The sequence below is a fragment of the Drosophila virilis genome, chromosome 2 (assembly GCF_030788295.1).
Source record: "Drosophila virilis strain 15010-1051.87 chromosome 2, Dvir_AGI_RSII-ME, whole genome shotgun sequence".
Taxonomy (NCBI): Eukaryota; Metazoa; Arthropoda; class Insecta; order Diptera; family Drosophilidae; genus Drosophila; species Drosophila virilis.
The window spans coordinates 10,185,127-10,204,057 of NC_091544.1; the positions used below are offsets into that span (position 1 = coordinate 10,185,127).

The window sequence follows — 18,931 nt, forward strand, 5'->3', positions numbered from 1 at the left end:
CACTTGCGATATTTCAAAACGAATAAAGAACAATTAATTCGATTCCAATTCAAATATTCTTATAATTGCTAAATTGTTAAATTATATTTGTTTACAACGAACAACTTTTGTAGTTGGTGTTTAAATTAATTACGCTAGATATTGTCGCACTGGGCAGCACTGTCGGCGAACACGAATTCGCCGCACCACCTCTCGCTGTCTAGTGGTGGACAAAAATTATTACAGCGGTGCATTTAACATTATCGCACAAAACATCGATGTGGACTTTTTATGTTATTTCATACTTCAAATAATCGAAATGCGGTGATATCGATAACAGTCTATAAAATGAGCGCAAAAAGGGTAAACAATTTTAATATTACTTGTAAAATCGAACTATATACAAATAAATTGTACACAGAAACCATGGGTGAAGTCTGCCTTCAGCGAGTTAAATATGACACCAAAAGCCAGCCCCACTGCGGCGTCCGTAAAACGCACAAGAAGCGCCAGTGCCGCAGCAGCTGGAAAATCGCGAAGCCAAAATACAACGCCTACAACGGATGCCGTGGTGGATTTAACTGTCAAAGAGAACGAAAAGGATGGGCTGACGCCGACAGTCAGTGACAATTGGATGGAGGGTTTTGCGCCTACTACAAGTGACGACCTGGCTGTGCACCCCAAGAAAGTCTGCGACGTGCGCAACTGGTTGCAGCACTGCGAGGCCATGCGCAAAAAGCATCCAGCACAAATTTGTCTGCTAACTGGACCAGCCGGTTGTGGTAAAACGGCAACGCTTCGTGTACTCGCTCAAGAATTCGGCTACGAGCTGCAGGAGTGGATCAATCCCACTGACTGTGAGGAAATAAATGCGCTGGGCGATCAACCCAATGAGGGTTCCTATATGGGCTCCCAGCTGGTGGCCTTCAAGAGCTTTCTGTTGCGCGCCTCGCGCTACAAGTCCTTGCTGACAGCACAGAACAAACGTCTGCTACTAGTTGAAGACTTTCCAAATGTACTGCTAAAGGATGCAACAGCTACCTTTGAAGATTTGCTTGAGTAAGTTATGCATAGACCATAAATCCCTTATAACACCAGATCTTTCATAGTGAGTACGTCAACTATGGCAAGTCCCCGCTGGTCTTCATTGTAGCTGACAGCAAGTCACGCGCCCTCAACATTAGTTACAAGCTGTTCACGGATCAACTGAAAGCCAAGCTGCGCATTGAACACATTAGCTTTAATTCCATAGCGGCGACTATTATGCAAAAGTCAATGAAACGCTTCGCCACAATGATGCAGCAGCAGCAGCACAAGGCCCTGTACAAGGTGCCAACACAGACTGTGTTGGACTCGATTGTGGTGTGCGCCCAGGGCGACATACGCAATGCGCTAATAAATCTACACTTTGGCTCGCTTAAGGGTGCGCCCAGCATGGCCACCAAGCAGCTGAATGTGACCGCAACAAGCAAAGGTCGCAAACGGAAAGCAACGAACACTTTAAAGTCCATTGGACGGGATGAGTCCATAACCATGATGCATGCACTCGGTCGCGTCTTTAATCCCAAATGTAATGTGCACAATGCAAAGGCTTAGTAACGTTTAGTAACGCCTTTCTCTCCTACAGATAATGAGGATAATGACAAGTGTCTGCTACATAGTCCCGAGGAAATAGCTGAGGCCTTCTGCATTGAGCCGAGGAACTTTATTAACTTCGTACATGCCAACTACCTGCCGCATTTTCATGACGTCGCCAATGTCAATGCTGCTGTCAACGACATTGGACTGGCTGACATGCTGCTCCACGAATACCGGGACGATTCTCTGTCCTTGGTGGGCCTCACCATTGCCGTGCGTGGCTGTATGGTGGCCAATGTGGCGCCTGTCTCTGGCTGGATGCCTGTACGCGGACCCAAGCGTTTAACGATTGAACCACAGTTGACGCCAGCGGAACAAAAGCTGCTGGGCGTAGGATATGCTGGGATTTCCAAACGCCTCTACGCCAGTGAGTACAGCTCCTTTGTCAAAACCATAGTCAAACAAACAAACTAGGCAAATTTATTTATAACTATATTGTAATGTTTTAGTCAAACCAAAAAATAGGTCGGCATATTTATAAAACAAAAAATTCCGTCAATTCAGTATTACAATTCAACGTTTTTATTCAGTGACAAATCGGTTGTTTTCTATACAAAATTTCAATTGTTTTCTTAATTTCAAATTTAAATTTAACGCGTGACTTGTTAAAAGCAATTTTGGCAGATTTTTGTGGTTATAAAGCGTAGCACAAACTTGTTAAACTTCAGTAAAAGGACATTTTGTTATTTTCAATTTGAAGTAACTTCAATTATCTTCTTTCAATGATGTTTTTTTTTTTTTTTTTGTAATGCTTATAGCTACAACTTAGGGTTTAAAAACGACTTAAAAGTAAACGCAGTTTCGCTAAATCATGTAACACAAGTACTGTCATCTATTTACATGGCTAGGGTAATAGTGCATCAGTTTATTCGGGTTCTCCAGCGACTGCATCGTTATTTTTGGCATCCTCACTGGAGTTGTCATCCTCTTCCATGCGGCTGGCGTCCAGGAGTAGCAAACGCTCCTCCTCATTGGCATGCCCGTTCAACTGAGCATCAATCTGCAGTGCGGGTGAGCCCGAACGGCTGCGACTATGTCGCTGCACGCTGCGCTCCGCATGACCATTGGCAATATTTAAGCCTGCCACGCCCATCTCATGGCCTTCGCTGCTCGATGATGAGCTGGACGTGGTGGTAGATGTTGAGCTACTGCTATCACTTTCACTATCCTCGCTGGAAGAGTCCATTGGCGTGGGTTGTAGGGGGTGTTGACGAGCCTGCAACTCGCAAACTGCACTGGCTGTGGGTGCGGCAGCTGAGGGGGGTGATGCCGCCGCGGCGGCTGCTGCGGTTATGGTTGGCGAGCACGAGCGTATAATGTTCAATCTGAGTACTAAGCGTTAAATTCCGTTTAGTTTGAATGGTGAAAAATGGGTCACACAATAACTTACTTTGATTCTCGCGCGTTAATTCCCGTATCTTTTCCTCGAGTGCGCGTATTTTGGCGCCGAACTCCTTAGAGATATTCTGCGCATTCAAGCTCTGCTGACGCTGTCTGCCTTGGTCCTTCGAGTATCGATCCTCGATTTGTAGACATTCCTGGATGAGCTCCTGTTTGTTCATCGTTTCCAAGCGCTCAACACGCGCACGCTCGTATACATTTGAGAACTCCTTCGAGAGAAACAATTCCTGATCCTCGGTCTGAGAGCCAAAGCAATTGTCATCGAAGTCGTCTTTGGGTAACTCAGACATATGCTCCTCCATCAAAAAGCGGTTGGTATTGTAGGGCACAAGCAGCGAACGAGAACGCACCAACTTGGTGCGCGCACTGCTGCTGCCACTGCTAGTTGCGCCATTCCCGGTTGAGGTTGTAACCAGATCCATTTTCCATGGCGGATACTGATTTTTCGTCTTTTTGGGCAACATTTTTGATTTTTTGCCGCGTCGATGCTTGCGCCTTTGGGATGCACCGGACTGGGCACTTTCTACAATATAAAACAACGCATATTTATTGCATTTTATTCAAGTGTTTGTAACGGCCGTCAATCGATTGCAGTTGTGCAACTCTGCAAGTGCAAGCAACAGCAGCAAAAGAAACCTATCGATGTCGACCAATAAAATAGTCGCCATTGTCGCTTGCATACGCAGGATTGGAAATTTTGTTTCCATGTCTTTGCGCTCAATTTTTACCTGTTTTTGCAGCTTCTGCCATTAAAAATTCACGCACGGAGCACTTGATGTTCGAATAGAGCACAATTTAATGTATTTTCACAAATAAAACACTTGGGAAATTTAGTTTAAGACCTGGGCTCAGAGCGAGAGCAGCGCGTATAAAAGAAGAATGGCTAAAAACATTGTACATATCGATAATTGCAGCTGAATTGAATCGATATTATGGGCTGTCACATACCGATGCTTATGAATTTTAATCGTATAAACTGCCTGCACAATTTAAATGAAGTTTCAATTCCTTGCTAAAGGTAAAACCTTTTAAAACATAAATCGTGCAACAGTTATGTAAGTAGAAAATATAAATCGTTTTTATTTGTATACAAAATCAATAACATAACTCGCACTGTTAAAAATAAAATTAGATTGTTTAGGCCTTCAGATTGTCATGTATCCAATCAATGTAAGAGGCTACACGTGTATAAATATCTGGCCAGCCAGGACTTGGACACGGTACAGGGCCAAATGACAATATGCCACCAAGAAGATATGCATTATTCTTGAACAACATCAGCGGTCCGCCGGAATTGCCGCGGCACTCATTGGCATTGGCGGCACCGCACAATTGGGAAGCCATAATGTGTACATTTTGAGCAGCATATTGTTTCTGACAATCTTCGATGGATGTGATGATAGCTTCACTTTTCTGCATGCGCGAACTGGAGGTGGCTTGCCAACCGGCCACTTCCACCACTAACTCCTCCAGTTCGTCGGCGCGCAATTGCTTGTTGGGCAGGCAAATGGGCTGCACATACTCGCTAATCTGTACCCGATCCCCCAAGCGTATCATTGCAATGTCATTCGTTTGACTAGTGACGTCCTTGTTATAGAGTGGATGAACAATGATTTCCTCAGCGGACAGATCCTGATAGGGCGGTGCACAATTCGTTTTCTCCGGCGAATGCGTAACCTGGCAGTCCGGATTTGTCATTGTGTCCCATTCCCCCAGCCGTACGGCACGAACTCTCCAGCCCCTGTTGCTTATCGCTGGTCCAGCGACGCAATGGGCTGCCGTTAAAACATAGCGCTCGCTGATCAGAACGCCGCCGCAAGCATGAAGTTTCTCTTGGTTTGCTGTGTCATTGGGAAAGAACCAGCGATAAGACATAATGTTATTTCAATGTGAATAGCCCTACATACGTTTCGTATATTCAATAAGCGCCAGCCATGGATACTCATTAATTTTTGTTTCCGTGTCATTGGAGCGCTGCCATGCGACAGCTCCACATTCCCTGGGCAGTAGTGGATGCCTCAGGGTTAAGCCCTCTCTCCTCGATTGGCCTGAGCCAACAATCCTATCGTTATCCAAAGGGCAGCACACCTAGAAAGTAGAGATATTTCAATCGGATTCTTTTTATTGACTCAAACTTTTCACCACATACGTTTACGTTGCCATTTGGCTGCAGATTGCATTGATTATCACGCAGCAGATTTCTATCGGACTCGGACACAGTTGTTGTCGCAGAGAGTATCCTCATAAAGACTTCGCACTGGCGAATGGGTATACATCGGCCCGGAACCCGTCCATCCGGTGTTAACGCCGCACAATCGCCTTGCCCCTGGGCTAAAGATAATTCCCCTGCTCAGATTCACAACGACAAGTCTATATGTCTCTCATAATTACCAGCGACGCTCAATGTCAGTGAGCAAAAAACAACGCCAGCGACTAGAATCGCAGCTAACATGCCTCGAACTAAATGAATTCCCATGCTTTGACGCTTTCACAAAGATACTGTTTGCTCGGTTCTGAAATATTCGTAAATACAGGTCAGCAGTGGAAGCGCAGCGCACTGAATGGCATGCGCCAACCGAGTTGGTGCTATGACTGAGCGATCGAGTTTTGAGCCAAGCCGCTGTGTCCCATCGAGAGAGCGCGATTCCAGATAACAATTAAAACCGCTTCACAAGTCGAACGGCAGCCAAAATGCTTAGTAGTGACCCACTAGGAATGCTCAAAATTGTCATAATGTTTACATTTTTTTAAGAAAAAATAATCGAGCTGATCCTAACCGTTAATATGTGAGAAATTTCTGATACAATCAAGAGCGCTGATAATACGAATAAACGTAACCGTCAATCACAGTAACTGTGACTTGCCAATGAAATACTTGTGAGAAACCAGTCTACTTCTGGCATTGCTGCGGCAGCTGTTAAATTCAAACTCGCGCTTTTATCGCAGTTGTTATTTAGAACAAATTGCCTTGAAGAGCAATTAGTTAAAAGAAAAAAAACTAACTTCTTACACTTTTTGCAACGCTCTAAAAAATATCATTCTTAAACTCCTAAAAAGTCAAAAACGATTAACGGAAAGTTTTCCAGGAATGAGTAAGTGCTCGCTGTTAATAGCAGTTCAGCAAAATGTTAAATTCCTGTCATTGTGTGTGTGTGTTAACATTTCTTACACGTATGCGCACACACGCTCAAAAAGTTCGTAGGCGCGTGAAAAAATTAAAATTATTAAAAAAACGCATTTATATCGATGCCCAGGGAACCAAAACACAATAAAGTGTAACAATAAATATTCTCCTACAGCTAGGCGATCGTTCTCAGTTGGCAACTACAAGATTTCAAGTCGAAAACATCATTTGAAAGTGCGATTACGGTGCAAAGAAAAATTTTCTGCAAATAATTCCCAGGTCTGTTTGCTGGCGTAATTGGCAATGTATGTTATCCGTGTGTGTGTGCGTGCGAAAGTATTCGTATTTGTACGAGCAAAGTGCATGTATTTGTGAGAGCGCTGAATAGCTGTGAGTTGTGAGTATATGTATGCGCGCAAGCAAACAGAAGTAAAGAGCGCGGGAAAAGCAAACGAGTAGAGTTGCCGAGATGTGAGCTAAAATTTGGTATTATTTGAATATCATCATCAAATAGATGTACATATTAGGAATACGTAATAAAATATGGTACAGCTACTATTTCTAATGCCGCTGCATATGTTGTTAAAATTTCACGTTAAAAATTTCATTTAAAAGCAATTCGTAATAAATACGACAACCCTGCACTTGGGAGGGTACCTAAAAACAAAACCAAGTATATTGCGCGCGTCGTTGCGGCGCCAGTTTGACGTTTGACTCGTCATCAGACGGTTGGGTAAATTTTTTCTCTCGTTTGCTGTTGCGGCTGTGTGCTTCTGTATGTGTATATGTGTGTGTGTGTGCGTGTCTGTTTGCACTGCTTGTGACGCATTCTTGTTTTGCAGCAAATCAACGCCAAAAACAAACTTTGAACGGCGCATATAATGAAGAAAGAAAATACGAGTTTTTTTTATAAATTCTCGATGATACCAAGAATATTTTGGTAATTGTGATATTTTAAATGAAACAAGAAGCAAGTGCAATTACATACAAGGTAATAAGTGCAGTGGTGGTGGCGTGTTGACTGCGCTGGTATGGGTGTGTCGCTCTCTGTTTGGCTGTGTGTGCAAGTGAAATGAAGTAAAAGAAAAGGAAGGCATGAAAAAGGGCGACGTCGCCGCGGCTGAATAAAAAGGAAAACGTATAAAAATGCCGGCAATGCCGAATTTCAAGTGCGCTATACTTACATGTGAATGTATACAAATACAAAGGGCTGTCTGCCACTTTATACAAGTGCTGTGTTTCAGAAATATATGTATAAGCGCATCCCGAAAAGCGCTTTTCTTTTAAATGCTCCAAAGTTCATTTACACGAAAATGTATAATTTGTTTTGTTTTGTTGATTTGTTTATTATCGCCCACAAATACAGTTGCAAATGCTTTTATGTTCGTGCGTGAGTGTGCAGTGATGTGCCAGGCGGTGATAATTACGTTTCGCAACAATCGTCATCATTACAATCGCGTCTGAGAGTTTATGTGTGTTGCCAAAATCTGGCGTTTGGGCCATGAACTAAAAGTTGCGAGAGCAAGACAAAGACAGCGTAATCGTTAACGGTACTCGTAGGTGCCACAAAATACAGCTGTGTACGTGTTTACATACACATACCATTGCAGTTACATTTAATATGTGTGAGAGTGTTTTGCAGCTGACGCTCACTAGCGTGGCCATAAAATAACATGAAAAAAACAAAAAAAAAACAGTGAAAAATGATAAAGCATAGTGTAGAAAACTGAAGTGGGAAGTAACGGGCACAGCCCACCCTGGCAGACTGGCGGCTGTGCCTGTTGGCGCTCTTTGCTTTTCTTGCATCTGCCGTTTGGCACAGCCTCGTTGCGGTCGTCATCAGCCTCATCCATCCATACACACATACATACATACATACATGCATGTACAGAAGTACATGCAGACATGCATACATACGTATATACGTGTGCACACGTTTATTTTGTGCTTTTTCTTTTACACATTTAGCCTTCAGTTTCCGGTTATGAAGGAAATAAACGGGTTCGGTTTTCCTGCACTTGCAACATGTGTGCGTGTGTATTGTGTGCATTTCATTGTATTTTCTGTGCGTCAATAACTACGAAAAAAAAAAAAACATTGGCCGCTGCTTCCATTCGAGCTCTGCTTAAGAGTTGAGTCGATTCGTTTAGAACAAGTTCATTTGAATGTCTGATGGCAATTAACAACTGATCCTATGAACATAATTACGTATGTATGGTAATTTATTAGGACATTCAAAAGTTAGTAATTGTTTAACACAACACAAATCTACAAAAATAAAGTGTAGTTCAATTGAATTGTTGAGAAATCACATTTTAAACATTTAAATGGAACTGATAAAAATAAAGTAGAATGTATGAACTGTACCATAAATGTTCAATCAAATAGCTAAAGAAGTTAGTTAACATAATTATAAAATTAGGGACCCACCAACCAGACGTACTCCTCCCTACACTGTTCAGCGGTCTATACAACATTTTCCAAAGCTGACACAAAAGAGCGACAGTTCTTTGTTGACTCCTCGAGCGTTGCCAAACGCTTCTGTATGGATAGGCATACATACTTGTATGTGTGTATGTATATATGTATGTACACATGTTGCATGTACATAAAGCATTTCAATTTGATACAAGCTAGTTATAATACTCTGTGCTGGCAACTATTTAGTAGTGAGCTCCATTCACTGTTGTTGCGGCGCGTTAAGCGTAACGATGCGAACGCTTTGCTCTCGCAATTAACCTCTCAACCGGCTTTCTGCCTGCCTGCCTGCCGAACTGTCTGTCGGTCTGCCTGTCTGCCTGCCTGCCTGCCTCTAGCAGACCAGCAGACCTTTGAGTCGTTTCTTCAGCCTTAACAATCTTCATATTTCAACAGGCATTGCACCACGCGTTGTCTAACATTTTCTATGAGGCTTTTCATTTTACTGCCCCTTAAATCTATCAGAGGAGTTCTGAAAAAGGTCACAAATTTGAAGAGCACGAAGCGAGCACAAGATATAGATATTCAGTTTCAAGTAGCGAAGAAATTTCTTGAAAGAACCTAAACCATATTCGAAATGCCCAACGAACAGCTATTTGGATAGGAATTAAGTGGTTATTGATTAACAGAAGCTTATATTACTTAATTATTGAGATGAACATGAGGATTACTAGGGAAACAATATACATAGATTAATATATGTATATACCTTTTCAAAGTGTTTACCTGGTAATGCCGATTATATGGACAGGTTTTGCTCTATACGAGAAAAGACTCCAAAACGGAATCCGTCCAGAGTTTTTTTATGGTTTCATCATAGCATTACCAAGTCTTGTACTAGTTGGCTGAGATTCCTTTGTCTAGGCTTTACGAGCTGAATGTTTGGCCACTTCTTTTGTCACTTTATCATTATTCGAGCGCTTCTAAACGCTAAAGAAAACGAGCCAAAACCAGTTAACATTTAACTCCAAAAAAGGCCAAAGCCGCTGACAAACCTCGTAAATGAAGAAGATGGACCTGGGGCAGAGCGTAAAGCGGCGGAAACCACAACACAATACAACAGCAACAACAACAACAGCAACAACAACAACAGCAACAACAACAACAACAACAATAACGAACTTCAGTATAGTCATTATTTGCAATTATTGGAATGTTTCTTTGGTTCTTTTTCTCTTTTTATGTGTACGCTAAATACATTTGTTGTTTTGTGTTTTTGTTTGTTGTTTTTGTAATTGCCGCAGGTTTCTCTTGCGGCTTAGGATCAAAAACCTTTGCCCAGCTACATACACATACATACATATGTATGCGTGTATGTATGTGTGTGCGTGCGTTTGCCTTTGAGTGTATTTTTGTTTGATTTCTGTTTTGAGCATATTCGCCAAGTTTTAACCTTACATTTTTTCAATGCCGACTTCATATTTTTGTTGCTCTCAGTCTTCCACTTCGTCTGTGTCTCGTCAACAATTCACAGTATAAACAAAACTATCACGTACACACACACACACACTCATACTCTCCTCATATGAGGTCTTGCATACGCAAGTGTGAGTAGCGCCTATCTGCTGTTTAATGCTCGTCTCGTCATTTCCTTCTTTCTCGGAAATGTAAACAAAATATAAACAATGCAACTCAATACGAGTGCGACTGTCATATGCAAAATACCAGTGACATTTATTCACTTATTGAAATACGAATGAAATTCAACTCAATACGCATTGTGGCAATTACAATTATTACAATATTAACATTTATGTAAATGAATACAGTAGTTGCATTCGCGACTAGCCAAACCAGTAAGTTATTACGGTTCATTAAATTGCTTTCAATTTGCCATATGGTCAGCTACAGGTTAATAAGTATCTACAATTACTCATGTACATAAATTTACATACAATTTAGAAATATGCATATGAATGCATTTATTCAACAAGATATTTAGAATATATTAAATATAGGTATGTTAGAATCGCATACCCATACGCTCGAAAACGACCGCAAAGTAGAATTATCTAGCAATTGGAAGTATTCGTTAATTGGAAAATATAGAGCTACGTTAAGTTCGAACTTCTTCGGAATTAGAGCCATCTCGAATAACGGTTTGATTTTCGTTCGACCAGTTTACTATCAATATTAACAGACATGATGCGATGCGCTAATTTCTAATATCAAAGCAAAATCAAAAACACGATTAGTCAAGACCTTGTTTACCCAACAGATACCACTAAAACGGGATATGACTCATAGTGTGCATATCAAAGAGTTTTGTCTAACATTTTTTGTTTTGATTAAAATTTCAAGGTACTTGCAAAGAGATCAACAATTCTTTGTCAAAACAAACTATCTTATTTCAAAAATTTTAAATTTGGTTGTGTTTTAAAATGAAATACATACAGTACTTAAATTACTCCAGTTGAGTATTTTCTATTCGCTATTTTATTCATTCGTTTATTCGATTTACGAAAAGACTTACTTTTCAAAGTAGATCTGCTCTTACAATTGTACAATTGCAATGTGCATAATGAAATTTATCTTCAGACTACATTTTTATTCAGTGTATAAAATGCAGTTTAAATCGTCTTCCAGATGATAAAGCTCTACTTGAGGTTATTATAAACTTGATTTGTTTTGGTTTTCATTGGCGCTGCGCACTCAATAATTGTTGCTTGCTTTCATTTCACTTGATTAAACAAATGTTAGTGTATGTGTACATATGTATGTGTATGTGCATATCATATGTCTATAAGCAAAATTGTTTTTGTTCTCGTTTTCAATTTTCGTTTGGCATGCAAATTTTGCGTACGCGCTTTCTTGTTGTTTTTGTTTTTATTTGTGAATTCGTATGCGCGAAAACAGTTTTTTTTTTTTTTTCATAGTGTGAGTATGTGTGCGAGAGTTCATTATTTTTTTTCTTTAATTGCGTATTTTGCTTTGTGCTTTGCTATCAGCACTTTGCGTTTGCTTTGTCTTTACGAACTGGGGAGGCAGCTAGGAAAAGAAAAAGGCAAAGAAATCAAGCGATTCGCTTGAATTGTCTTACCGCGAATCGCAAGCACATTTCTTTATTTGCGGGAATATGTATATGTACAATATACAGTTTGTTTTCATACCCTGTTACACATCATTGGTTTGGGTATATTGGCCTGAGTATAATTTATATAATTGTTTTATGAATCTCTATAATATATTTACCTACATATTCTCTTAAGTATTAAATCCTGCATGTGTTTAAACAACTTTTTACTGGATATATAATAAAGGGGGTATATATTATAACACACTAGGTGTCTTCTTAACCATATGTTTGTAACATATGTGCATATTTGTGTGTACAGGGTATTCTCAGTAGTCGGGTATTACTTGATAACAGCCACAATCTCGATTGACTCACTGTATTTATTGTTATTGCAGTGTGTTTCACATCTGTGCCTGTGTATGTGTTAGTGAGAAAGAGAGAGAGAGAGAGAGAGAGGAACTTTTTGTGGAAGAATTGTTTATGTGTGAGTGTGTTTTTGTGTGTGCACTTTTGAGCTCAAGCAGTGCATTTGGCCAGAGCACACGTGACAACGCCCCTCGATAAGTCTGCTCTTTGCCTAATCAGCAGCGAGTTTGCTGGCTTCAGACCAGACCAAACTAACGCATTGTTATTTATTGCAGATCAAATAGAAGCCACACACATACACACACTCAACACACAAACAGCACAGTAGCAACACGAAGAAGAAGAAGAAGGAACTGCAACAGCAATAACAACAATAGCTAAAGCAACGGCAACGGCTGCAAATTGGACATGTCATGTCAGCAAGCGTCAAGATTCATTACAGCAACAGCGACAACAACAGTAGTAACAACGAAAAGCACACCAACAACAAAACGCATTGTAACTGCAACACCAACAACAATAACAGCACAAGTAGCAGTAGCAGCAGCAGCAGCAGCAGCAGCTAAAACAGCAGCGAAAACAACGCCACTGGCCGTGGTTGTGGAGAACAATATTGGTGTTGCTGCCGCCAAAACGAACACGCCTGAGGATCCCTATGTGTTCACAGAGACTATTGCAGCGACACCGCCAATTTTATTTAATGCACAGGTAAAGCCAAGCGAAGTCGTGTCAAGGCGAAACTAAATTAAACTAAAACAATGCTCTCACCCATACACACACATACATATATATATCTACAATACATATACATTTATATTGTTGTAGAAATCGCGAGCCCGCCTAAGCGTAGCGCAGCACAGCAGAAATTGCAGCAACAGCAGCAAGCAGAGAGTTGCAAACAAAAAAGCGAGCATTGTTGCTGCAACTACAGCGCCCATTGCGCAGTTTAATGGCACTGCAACAGCAGCAGCAGCAGCAGCAGCAGTCACTGTATCAACAGCGAGAGCAGCAGCAGCAACAACAAAGGCGCAGGCGTCTTTGGGTGCAGCCGCAGCAGCAGCAAATACAGCAACGAATTTTAATAATGTCACACAATCTCAAAGGCAGCCAACGTCACAGTCACAGTCGCAGCTGCAATTGCAGTCGCCGCTTCAGTTGCAGTCACAAGCTTCGCCGAAACGCGCCACCAACGTTTGCGTGGTACGTCCTCAGCAGCAATTGCAACAGCAACAGCAGCAACAACAACAGCAGCAACTGCAACAACTGAAGCAACAGCAATCAAAATTGACCATCAAGCAACCAGCACCACATCCACCACCGCCGCCGCCGCTATATACGCACACGCCCTCCTTGTGGCAAACGCCGCTCATATTGGACAGCACGCAGAAGCAGCAGCAGCAGCAGCAGCAACAACAGCAGCAACAACAGTCTAACATTGTCGTTGCCACAGCGTTGGTCAGCCCGCCCACATCGCCCGCCTCGTTACCCTCGCCAACGGCCAATTCGCCGCCTACGGCAGCTGTGACCGCCATGGTGTCGCCCATTGTGGTGCCTCTATCACCAGCGTCGGCTGCGATGTCGCCGCCAAAGGGCGCTTCACTGCCACCATCGAAGTTTCATCATACGACGTTGGCGCAGCACTTGCAGAAGGTGGAATGTCTGAAGAAGAAGAAATCCCTGCCACTGGCCTGCCAGAACTCCAACAACCACAACAACAACATTATGGAGTCGCTACCCAAGACGACAACTCCGTTTGCCGCCTACAATTTAACGCATCCTCCACCGCTAACGGTTTTCAATACTTCAACAGCAGCCACACCTGCAGCTGTTGGTGCAACAACGAAAAAACATTCCGCCGATGCGACCGATGACAACAACGATCTCAATGAGATTCCCGTCAATGTCATCTTTCGGAAGCCACCAGAGCTTTTAGCTGGCGTTGCAGCACAAACACCGCCACGTCCAGCGGTTGCAATTGAACAGCAGGCCGCAATGACGAAGCTAGGCGCTGTGGCACCATTAACGCCGCCAACGCCACCCACACTGGCGTCGCCTTCAAAGCCGCTGCTGGGAAATGTGTGTACACAGTCGCCAGTGACAGCAGCATCAGTTACCGCACCCGCCCTTCTGACTACTTCAGCGTCAGCAGGAGTAGCAACAGCAGCTACAGCCGCAGCGGCATCCATTGCCAGCATTCAATATGAACAAATGTCTTCCAAAGTTGCCAATTCTGTTGTTAGTAATGCTGGCGCCTTAAAACGTAAAGCGCCGGTGGCTAGCACAGGTTGCAGAAAGGGCAATAAAACAAACAAAAATGCTGCACAAGAGACGCCGCTGGCAGCAACTGCGCAGCCAGTACAGGACGCAGCTCCCACGTTGGAAGCAGCGTCAGTTGGCTCAGTGGCACGGCGACGCAAAGTGACGCCAGCGGCCAAGCCTAACACAGTCCTGCTTAGCGAGAACGAGCCTTGGGAGCTGGATGTTCCATACTGCCTGCAAACACGTTGGTTGCACGCCGGCAAACATCTTGGCCAGGAGCCCCAGTCCGTGCTGAGTAATCGCGAGGAGCGCATTGCTCTACGTAAAGGTGTGCTACGCCGCCAGGCGCTGCAGTTACTTTCGACCCGTACGCTGCAGCAGCTACCAATGCGTGCGGCACGTCAGCGCTTGCAGAGTGTTCAGAGCCTATTGCTCAAATACGGGGATCACGCGAGTCAGCAACAGGGCATGTAAGTACATACAAATGCCTAGAATCTTACTGTATGCCAATTGAAACCTTTTTCATCTTTGCAGTGGTGTTGGCAATCGCTGTTTGGTGGCTGCTTGTAAACAGCCCACGCTTAGCATGGCCGCACACTGTGAGCGCCACATTATCAACAACACGACGCAGCAGCTTTTCCAGCCGTGTGTCGCCTGGCGTGTGGATGGTGTCGCCTGTCAGGCGCCCGTCTTCGATGTGCTGCACACGCTGGCCCTGTGTCCGGTTCACAGTCATCTGCGTCATGCCGTTGGGGTGCAGTCCAAACAGCAGCAGCCGCAGCAACGGGCAAAAGTTTTACAACAGGGGCCCAAGCTGGCACCTACTCCCGCCGTGCCAGGTCCTGTGCCGGCCACAGTAGTGGCTGCAAATGCGCCAGTGGCTATTAAACGCAAGCGTAAAACGAATCCAAATGCCAATCCAGTTGGTCGTCCGCAGAAGCGTGCCAAAAAGCTAGATGCATCCGCTAACAGCACGTTGCCCGTAATGCCACCGGTGTCGGCGGTGTTGCAACGTAAAAGCAGCACCACCTCGCTGGAGTCCATTGCCAGCAACTCGCAGTCGTCTGCCAAGTCGCACTCGGCACTGCAGCCCTATACACCAACAGCGCCTGTGTTAACTATGTCGCAGCAGCAGTCTATACCTCCAGCGCTAGCGCCGCTTAGCGATTATCAACTGCAGCAGCAGCAGCAGCAGCAGCAACTGCTGCCGAAGATCGAATTGGAGCAGCAGACGCAGCAGGTAGATGCTAATTTACTGGCCAATGCCAATTTCAAGGTAGATGAGATTAGCCAAATAGTGGCACAGCTGGCGGCGGCCAGCAGCGAGTTGCATCATAACAACAACGACTTGCACTTTAATAACAACAACAATAGCAACATGAACTACTACAGCAACAACAACAGCAACAGTGGCAGCAGCAGCATAAGCTGTGGTTTTCCCTCATTCAATGCAGCTTTCGGCAATGCCATGAGTGGCCAGGGCCAACAGGTCGGTTCGCATCATGCCAACACATCGCTGGCCAGCACGGAGAGTATGCTGGGCCAGCACATGTTTGGCATCTGCGAAAACAGCTCGGCCTATGCCAGCTCCGAGGATACGGGCCTGGGTGGCCTCAGTGAGTCGGAGCTGATAGGCGCAAATGATGCTGGTAAGTGGACAGCTAGAGGATTTAGTTCAATTTCCAATTACTAAGTATATATCCCATTTACATTTACATTTACTTTGCAGATGATATAGCATTAAATGGCGCCCATTTGCTGGAGGAGCACGATTTGGTAAATGTATTTGATACGCTGCCGGACGACGCGTTCAACGAGTTATTTCAATCCGGTGTGTATTTCATAATTACAAAGTTAATTGTGCTTTTCATTGTACTAATTATTGTGTGCACCTCTCTGCCATGCGCCGCCTGTGCTGTGCTGCAGTGCAACAAGCCGAGTGCGAGGCCATGGATCGTGCGCTCGAGATTGCCGATAAGAACCTCAAGTGTCTGCAGCAGACAATTGGCAACACGGCGCACGACAGCGCATTCCTTAATGATTTCCTCGACGTGGGCGATGATCTGCTTGTGAATGCTGTCTCGTCCGTGATGAACTCGCCTAACACATCCGGCATCGATGCCTCCACGCTCTTTGTCGATAGCAGCGGCGGCGGAAACAGTAGCAGCAACGGTGCTGCCGGCTCCAGCTCCAACAGCTGCACGTCGGCGGCCTCCGTCGCGGATATACGCGGCCTGGTGCAGACATAAATATCGGCCTTAGCCTCACTCGTACAAGCTTCTAGTGAGTCGCTTTCAAAAGTTCTTTCGAAAACAAATGAAAATTTTGAACAAAAAAAACACACACTTAGAAAACAAAAATCTAACTTAATTTCTCAACGTATGTTGAACAACTTTTATGTTTTCTATATTTGCCAAAATTTCCTTGTTTGGCCATCAGAGAAGCTTGACAGATTCACTGGCTCCGATTTCTTCTTTAGAATACACTTCTATATACTACCTATGTGTATGTATAGCATGCGATGCATACATAATAACTGAAGCATCATATAAATACTATGTGTTATTGCAAAAAATTCTAAAAAAAAATAACAAAAAAAACATAAAAAAATACATAAAAAACAAATTCCAAAAATAAAACTAAAAAAATTTAAAAAAACAAAAATATAAACAAAAAAAATATACTGTAAATTCGCGTGTAACCTTAGCGTAAAAATAATTAACTTAATATTATCAGTTAGTGCAACAACAACAAAAATTGTAAGAAATAACAAATTGTGAATGAAATGTAGAATGCAGGTATACACACACACACACTAACACACACACAAACACAACACACAGCAAAAGGGAAATATAAATTATACAAACTTAGGAAATGTTAGTAACAAATTTGAATTTGAAAGCGTGAAAGAAATGCTAAATATCGCATAGCAGAGTTAAGTTCTAAGTAAGCATAGAATTTGTTGAAACCTTTTTATAAGCGCATTTACATCAAACCACTTAAAATCAGAAATGTAACAATAGTAACAACAACAGCAGAAGCAACAAGAATTTAGGTTTTATTTAGTTTATGGATCAAACCCATACATACACACACACACATTGAACGTACAAGGGACTAAATAGTTTGAAACCGCGAATCGTATTACAATATATATATATATAAATATATATATATATTAGAACACATCTATGTAAGCTTTAATTTAAATGAAACCAACAAACAACTAACAAAATTGAAATGCAACTTGGTTTTTTTTTTTAAGTTGTATTAAAAGAGATTTTGTTTGTAGTTGATTTGCGACTGGAAGAAATTCAAGTTTCAAACATTTGAATTTGGTTTATTACTTTTTGATTTGGTCTTTGTAGTGCATATGTAAATTAATAATTGCATATTTAATAGAATTATATACACTTTATATACTGAAATATAAAATTATTTAGCCTAAGTATAACACATACACATGTACCCACAAATACATACAAGAAAACTGTTACGCTTTAAATATAAATCATTTAACGCCCAAAACACACACGCCCACCTCACACACACACACACACACTCGAGCGCACACACAGACAGACAGACACGCACGCACACGCACACGCACGCATCGACATCCATTGTAATATTTCATTTGTCATCTTTGCAAGTATTAAATGAGAGAAACCGTTTAATAATAAAAGAAAACAACAACAATACGTATACATCAAATTACATCAACTGTCAAGCATTCAATTTACATCATGCTCAGGCAGCGCACATTAAGGATCTTCATTGTGGACGTGTACAAGAAGGGAACTACTCGTACTTTAAACAAATTAGATAAAACTGTAATATATTTAAATAATATTAAACACATGTATATTCTCCCCCCTCTCTCTCTCTCTCTCTGTCTCTATCTATCTATCTATCTATCTATTTCTTGCTAACTCCTATACTGTACGTATTTCTGTTTTAATTTTGAAATAGTGGATCTATGGCGTTAATTTAATTTAATTCTCCTTAGTTGGCAACTAGTTTACACAAATATATATATATGCATATGTATAATTTTATTGTTTTAGCTGTGCAAGTGACGCGAACAAAATTCTTTGCAAAGCTGAAAAATAATGTATTTTAAATTACACACAATGCATTGCATTGTGCAGGATTTGTATTTTTAAGCAAGCCAGAGAAAATCGAAGCAGCCCCTCCATTAAAAAACGCCTCCAATAGATTGATTCAAAAGCTATTGAATTTTGTTTCGGTATGAGGTACAATTCATTTTTTTTGTAGTTTACATGCATTTTTGTGATCTAATTTCTGTAATTATTATAAACGAAAAACAAAAATATAATATATATATATAGATATATATATATATATTATTATTTTACATATATAAGAGAATAAAAATAGAAAAAAATATTGATTTTATGGCAACTGCAACTGAATCTTTTACCCGGAAAATATAACAATATTTTTTTGTACAAAAAAAAAAAAAAAAAAAAACAAAAACAAAAAAAAAACAGAAAACCAAAACTAACACGAGATTATTTTTTTTTCCGACTGATCAACTTTTGATTTAGTTTTCAGAAAGGGACTCGCATGGTGGCCCACAATCCGAGCAGGCTGTGGATGCTGTCAGAACGAGCTGGCAAGACAAAATAAATCAAGCAACACAA

General features: G+C 41.9%; 4 protein-coding genes across 7 annotated transcripts; 2 read left to right on the forward strand and 2 right to left on the reverse strand.

Annotated features, from left to right (window-relative positions):
- Positions 1 to 234: 234 nt before the first annotated feature.
- Positions 235 to 2,134, forward strand: Rad17 (Rad17 checkpoint clamp loader component). The gene is made up of 4 exons (XM_002054233.4): positions 235 to 342; positions 401 to 1,038; positions 1,089 to 1,549; positions 1,607 to 2,134. The coding sequence occupies exons 1-4, from the start codon at positions 271 to 273 to the stop codon at positions 2,029 to 2,031; spliced, it is 1,596 nt and encodes a 531-aa protein (XP_002054269.2). The 5' UTR covers positions 235 to 270; the 3' UTR covers positions 2,032 to 2,134.
- On the reverse strand, positions 2,117 to 3,904 carry Hexim (Hexamethylene bisacetamide inducible). Its single transcript, XM_002054232.4, has 3 exons — positions 3,747 to 3,904; positions 3,008 to 3,541; positions 2,117 to 2,949 (listed from the first exon to the last, which is right to left on the reverse strand). Exons 1-3 carry the CDS (start codon positions 3,766 to 3,768, stop codon positions 2,483 to 2,485), a joined length of 1,023 nt encoding a protein of 340 aa, XP_002054268.1. The 5' UTR covers positions 3,769 to 3,904; the 3' UTR covers positions 2,117 to 2,482.
- Positions 3,905 to 4,078: 174 nt separating this feature from the next.
- On the reverse strand, positions 4,079 to 5,851 carry LOC6630402 (serine protease easter). Its single transcript, XM_015172143.3, has 5 exons — positions 5,796 to 5,851; positions 5,410 to 5,727; positions 5,168 to 5,349; positions 4,926 to 5,106; positions 4,079 to 4,859 (listed from the first exon to the last, which is right to left on the reverse strand). Exons 2-5 carry the CDS (start codon positions 5,492 to 5,494, stop codon positions 4,156 to 4,158), a joined length of 1,152 nt encoding a protein of 383 aa, XP_015027629.1. The 5' UTR covers positions 5,495 to 5,727; positions 5,796 to 5,851; the 3' UTR covers positions 4,079 to 4,155.
- Positions 5,852 to 6,178: 327 nt separating this feature from the next.
- l(3)L1231 (lethal (3) L1231) lies at positions 6,179 to 17,981 on the forward strand. 4 transcript variants are annotated; one of them, XM_032439358.2, is made up of 6 exons: positions 6,179 to 6,421; positions 12,278 to 12,710; positions 12,828 to 14,731; positions 14,796 to 15,910; positions 15,991 to 16,092; positions 16,188 to 17,981. In XM_032439358.2, the coding sequence occupies exons 2-6, from the start codon at positions 12,411 to 12,413 to the stop codon at positions 16,508 to 16,510; spliced, it is 3,744 nt and encodes a 1,247-aa protein (XP_032295249.1). In that variant the 5' UTR covers positions 6,179 to 6,421; positions 12,278 to 12,410; the 3' UTR covers positions 16,511 to 17,981. The 4 variants fall into 4 exon arrangements, with proteins under 4 accessions (XP_032295249.1, XP_070063356.1, XP_070063355.1 ...); XM_070207255.1 differs by lacking the exon at positions 6,179 to 6,421 and adding an exon at positions 6,796 to 6,875; XM_070207254.1 differs by lacking the exon at positions 6,179 to 6,421 and adding an exon at positions 6,826 to 6,917.
- Positions 17,982 to 18,931: the final 950 nt, after the last annotated feature.

Bases quoted from the DNA above. Each gene is read 5' to 3' on its own strand.
- Rad17 (XM_002054233.4), top strand. From the start codon at position 271: ATGTTATTTCATACTTCAAATAATCGAAATGCGGTGATATCGATAACA. The intron at 343-400 runs GTAAACAATTTT...AATTGTACACAG, and splicing joins ATAAAATGAGCGCAAAAAGG to AAACCATGGGTGAAGTCTGC. The intron at 1,550-1,606 runs GTAATGTGCACA...TCTCTCCTACAG, and splicing joins TCGCGTCTTTAATCCCAAAT to ATAATGAGGATAATGACAAG.
- Hexim (XM_002054232.4), bottom strand. From the start codon at position 3,768: ATGGCAGAAGCTGCAAAAACAG. The intron at 3,542-3,746 runs GTAAAAATTGAG...TTTATATTGTAG, and splicing joins GGCAGAAGCTGCAAAAACAG to AAAGTGCCCAGTCCGGTGCA. The intron at 2,950-3,007 runs GTAAGTTATTGT...TTTAACGCTTAG, and splicing joins ATTAACGCGCGAGAATCAAA to TACTCAGATTGAACATTATA.
- LOC6630402 (XM_015172143.3), bottom strand. From the start codon at position 5,494: ATGGGAATTCATTTAGTTCGAGGCATGTTAGCTGCGATTCTAGTCGCT. The intron at 5,350-5,409 runs GTAATTATGAGA...AATTATCTTTAG, and splicing joins ACTGACATTGAGCGTCGCTG to CCCAGGGGCAAGGCGATTGT. The intron at 5,107-5,167 runs GTATGTGGTGAA...TCTACTTTCTAG, and splicing joins AGCCAAATGGCAACGTAAAC to GTGTGCTGCCCTTTGGATAA.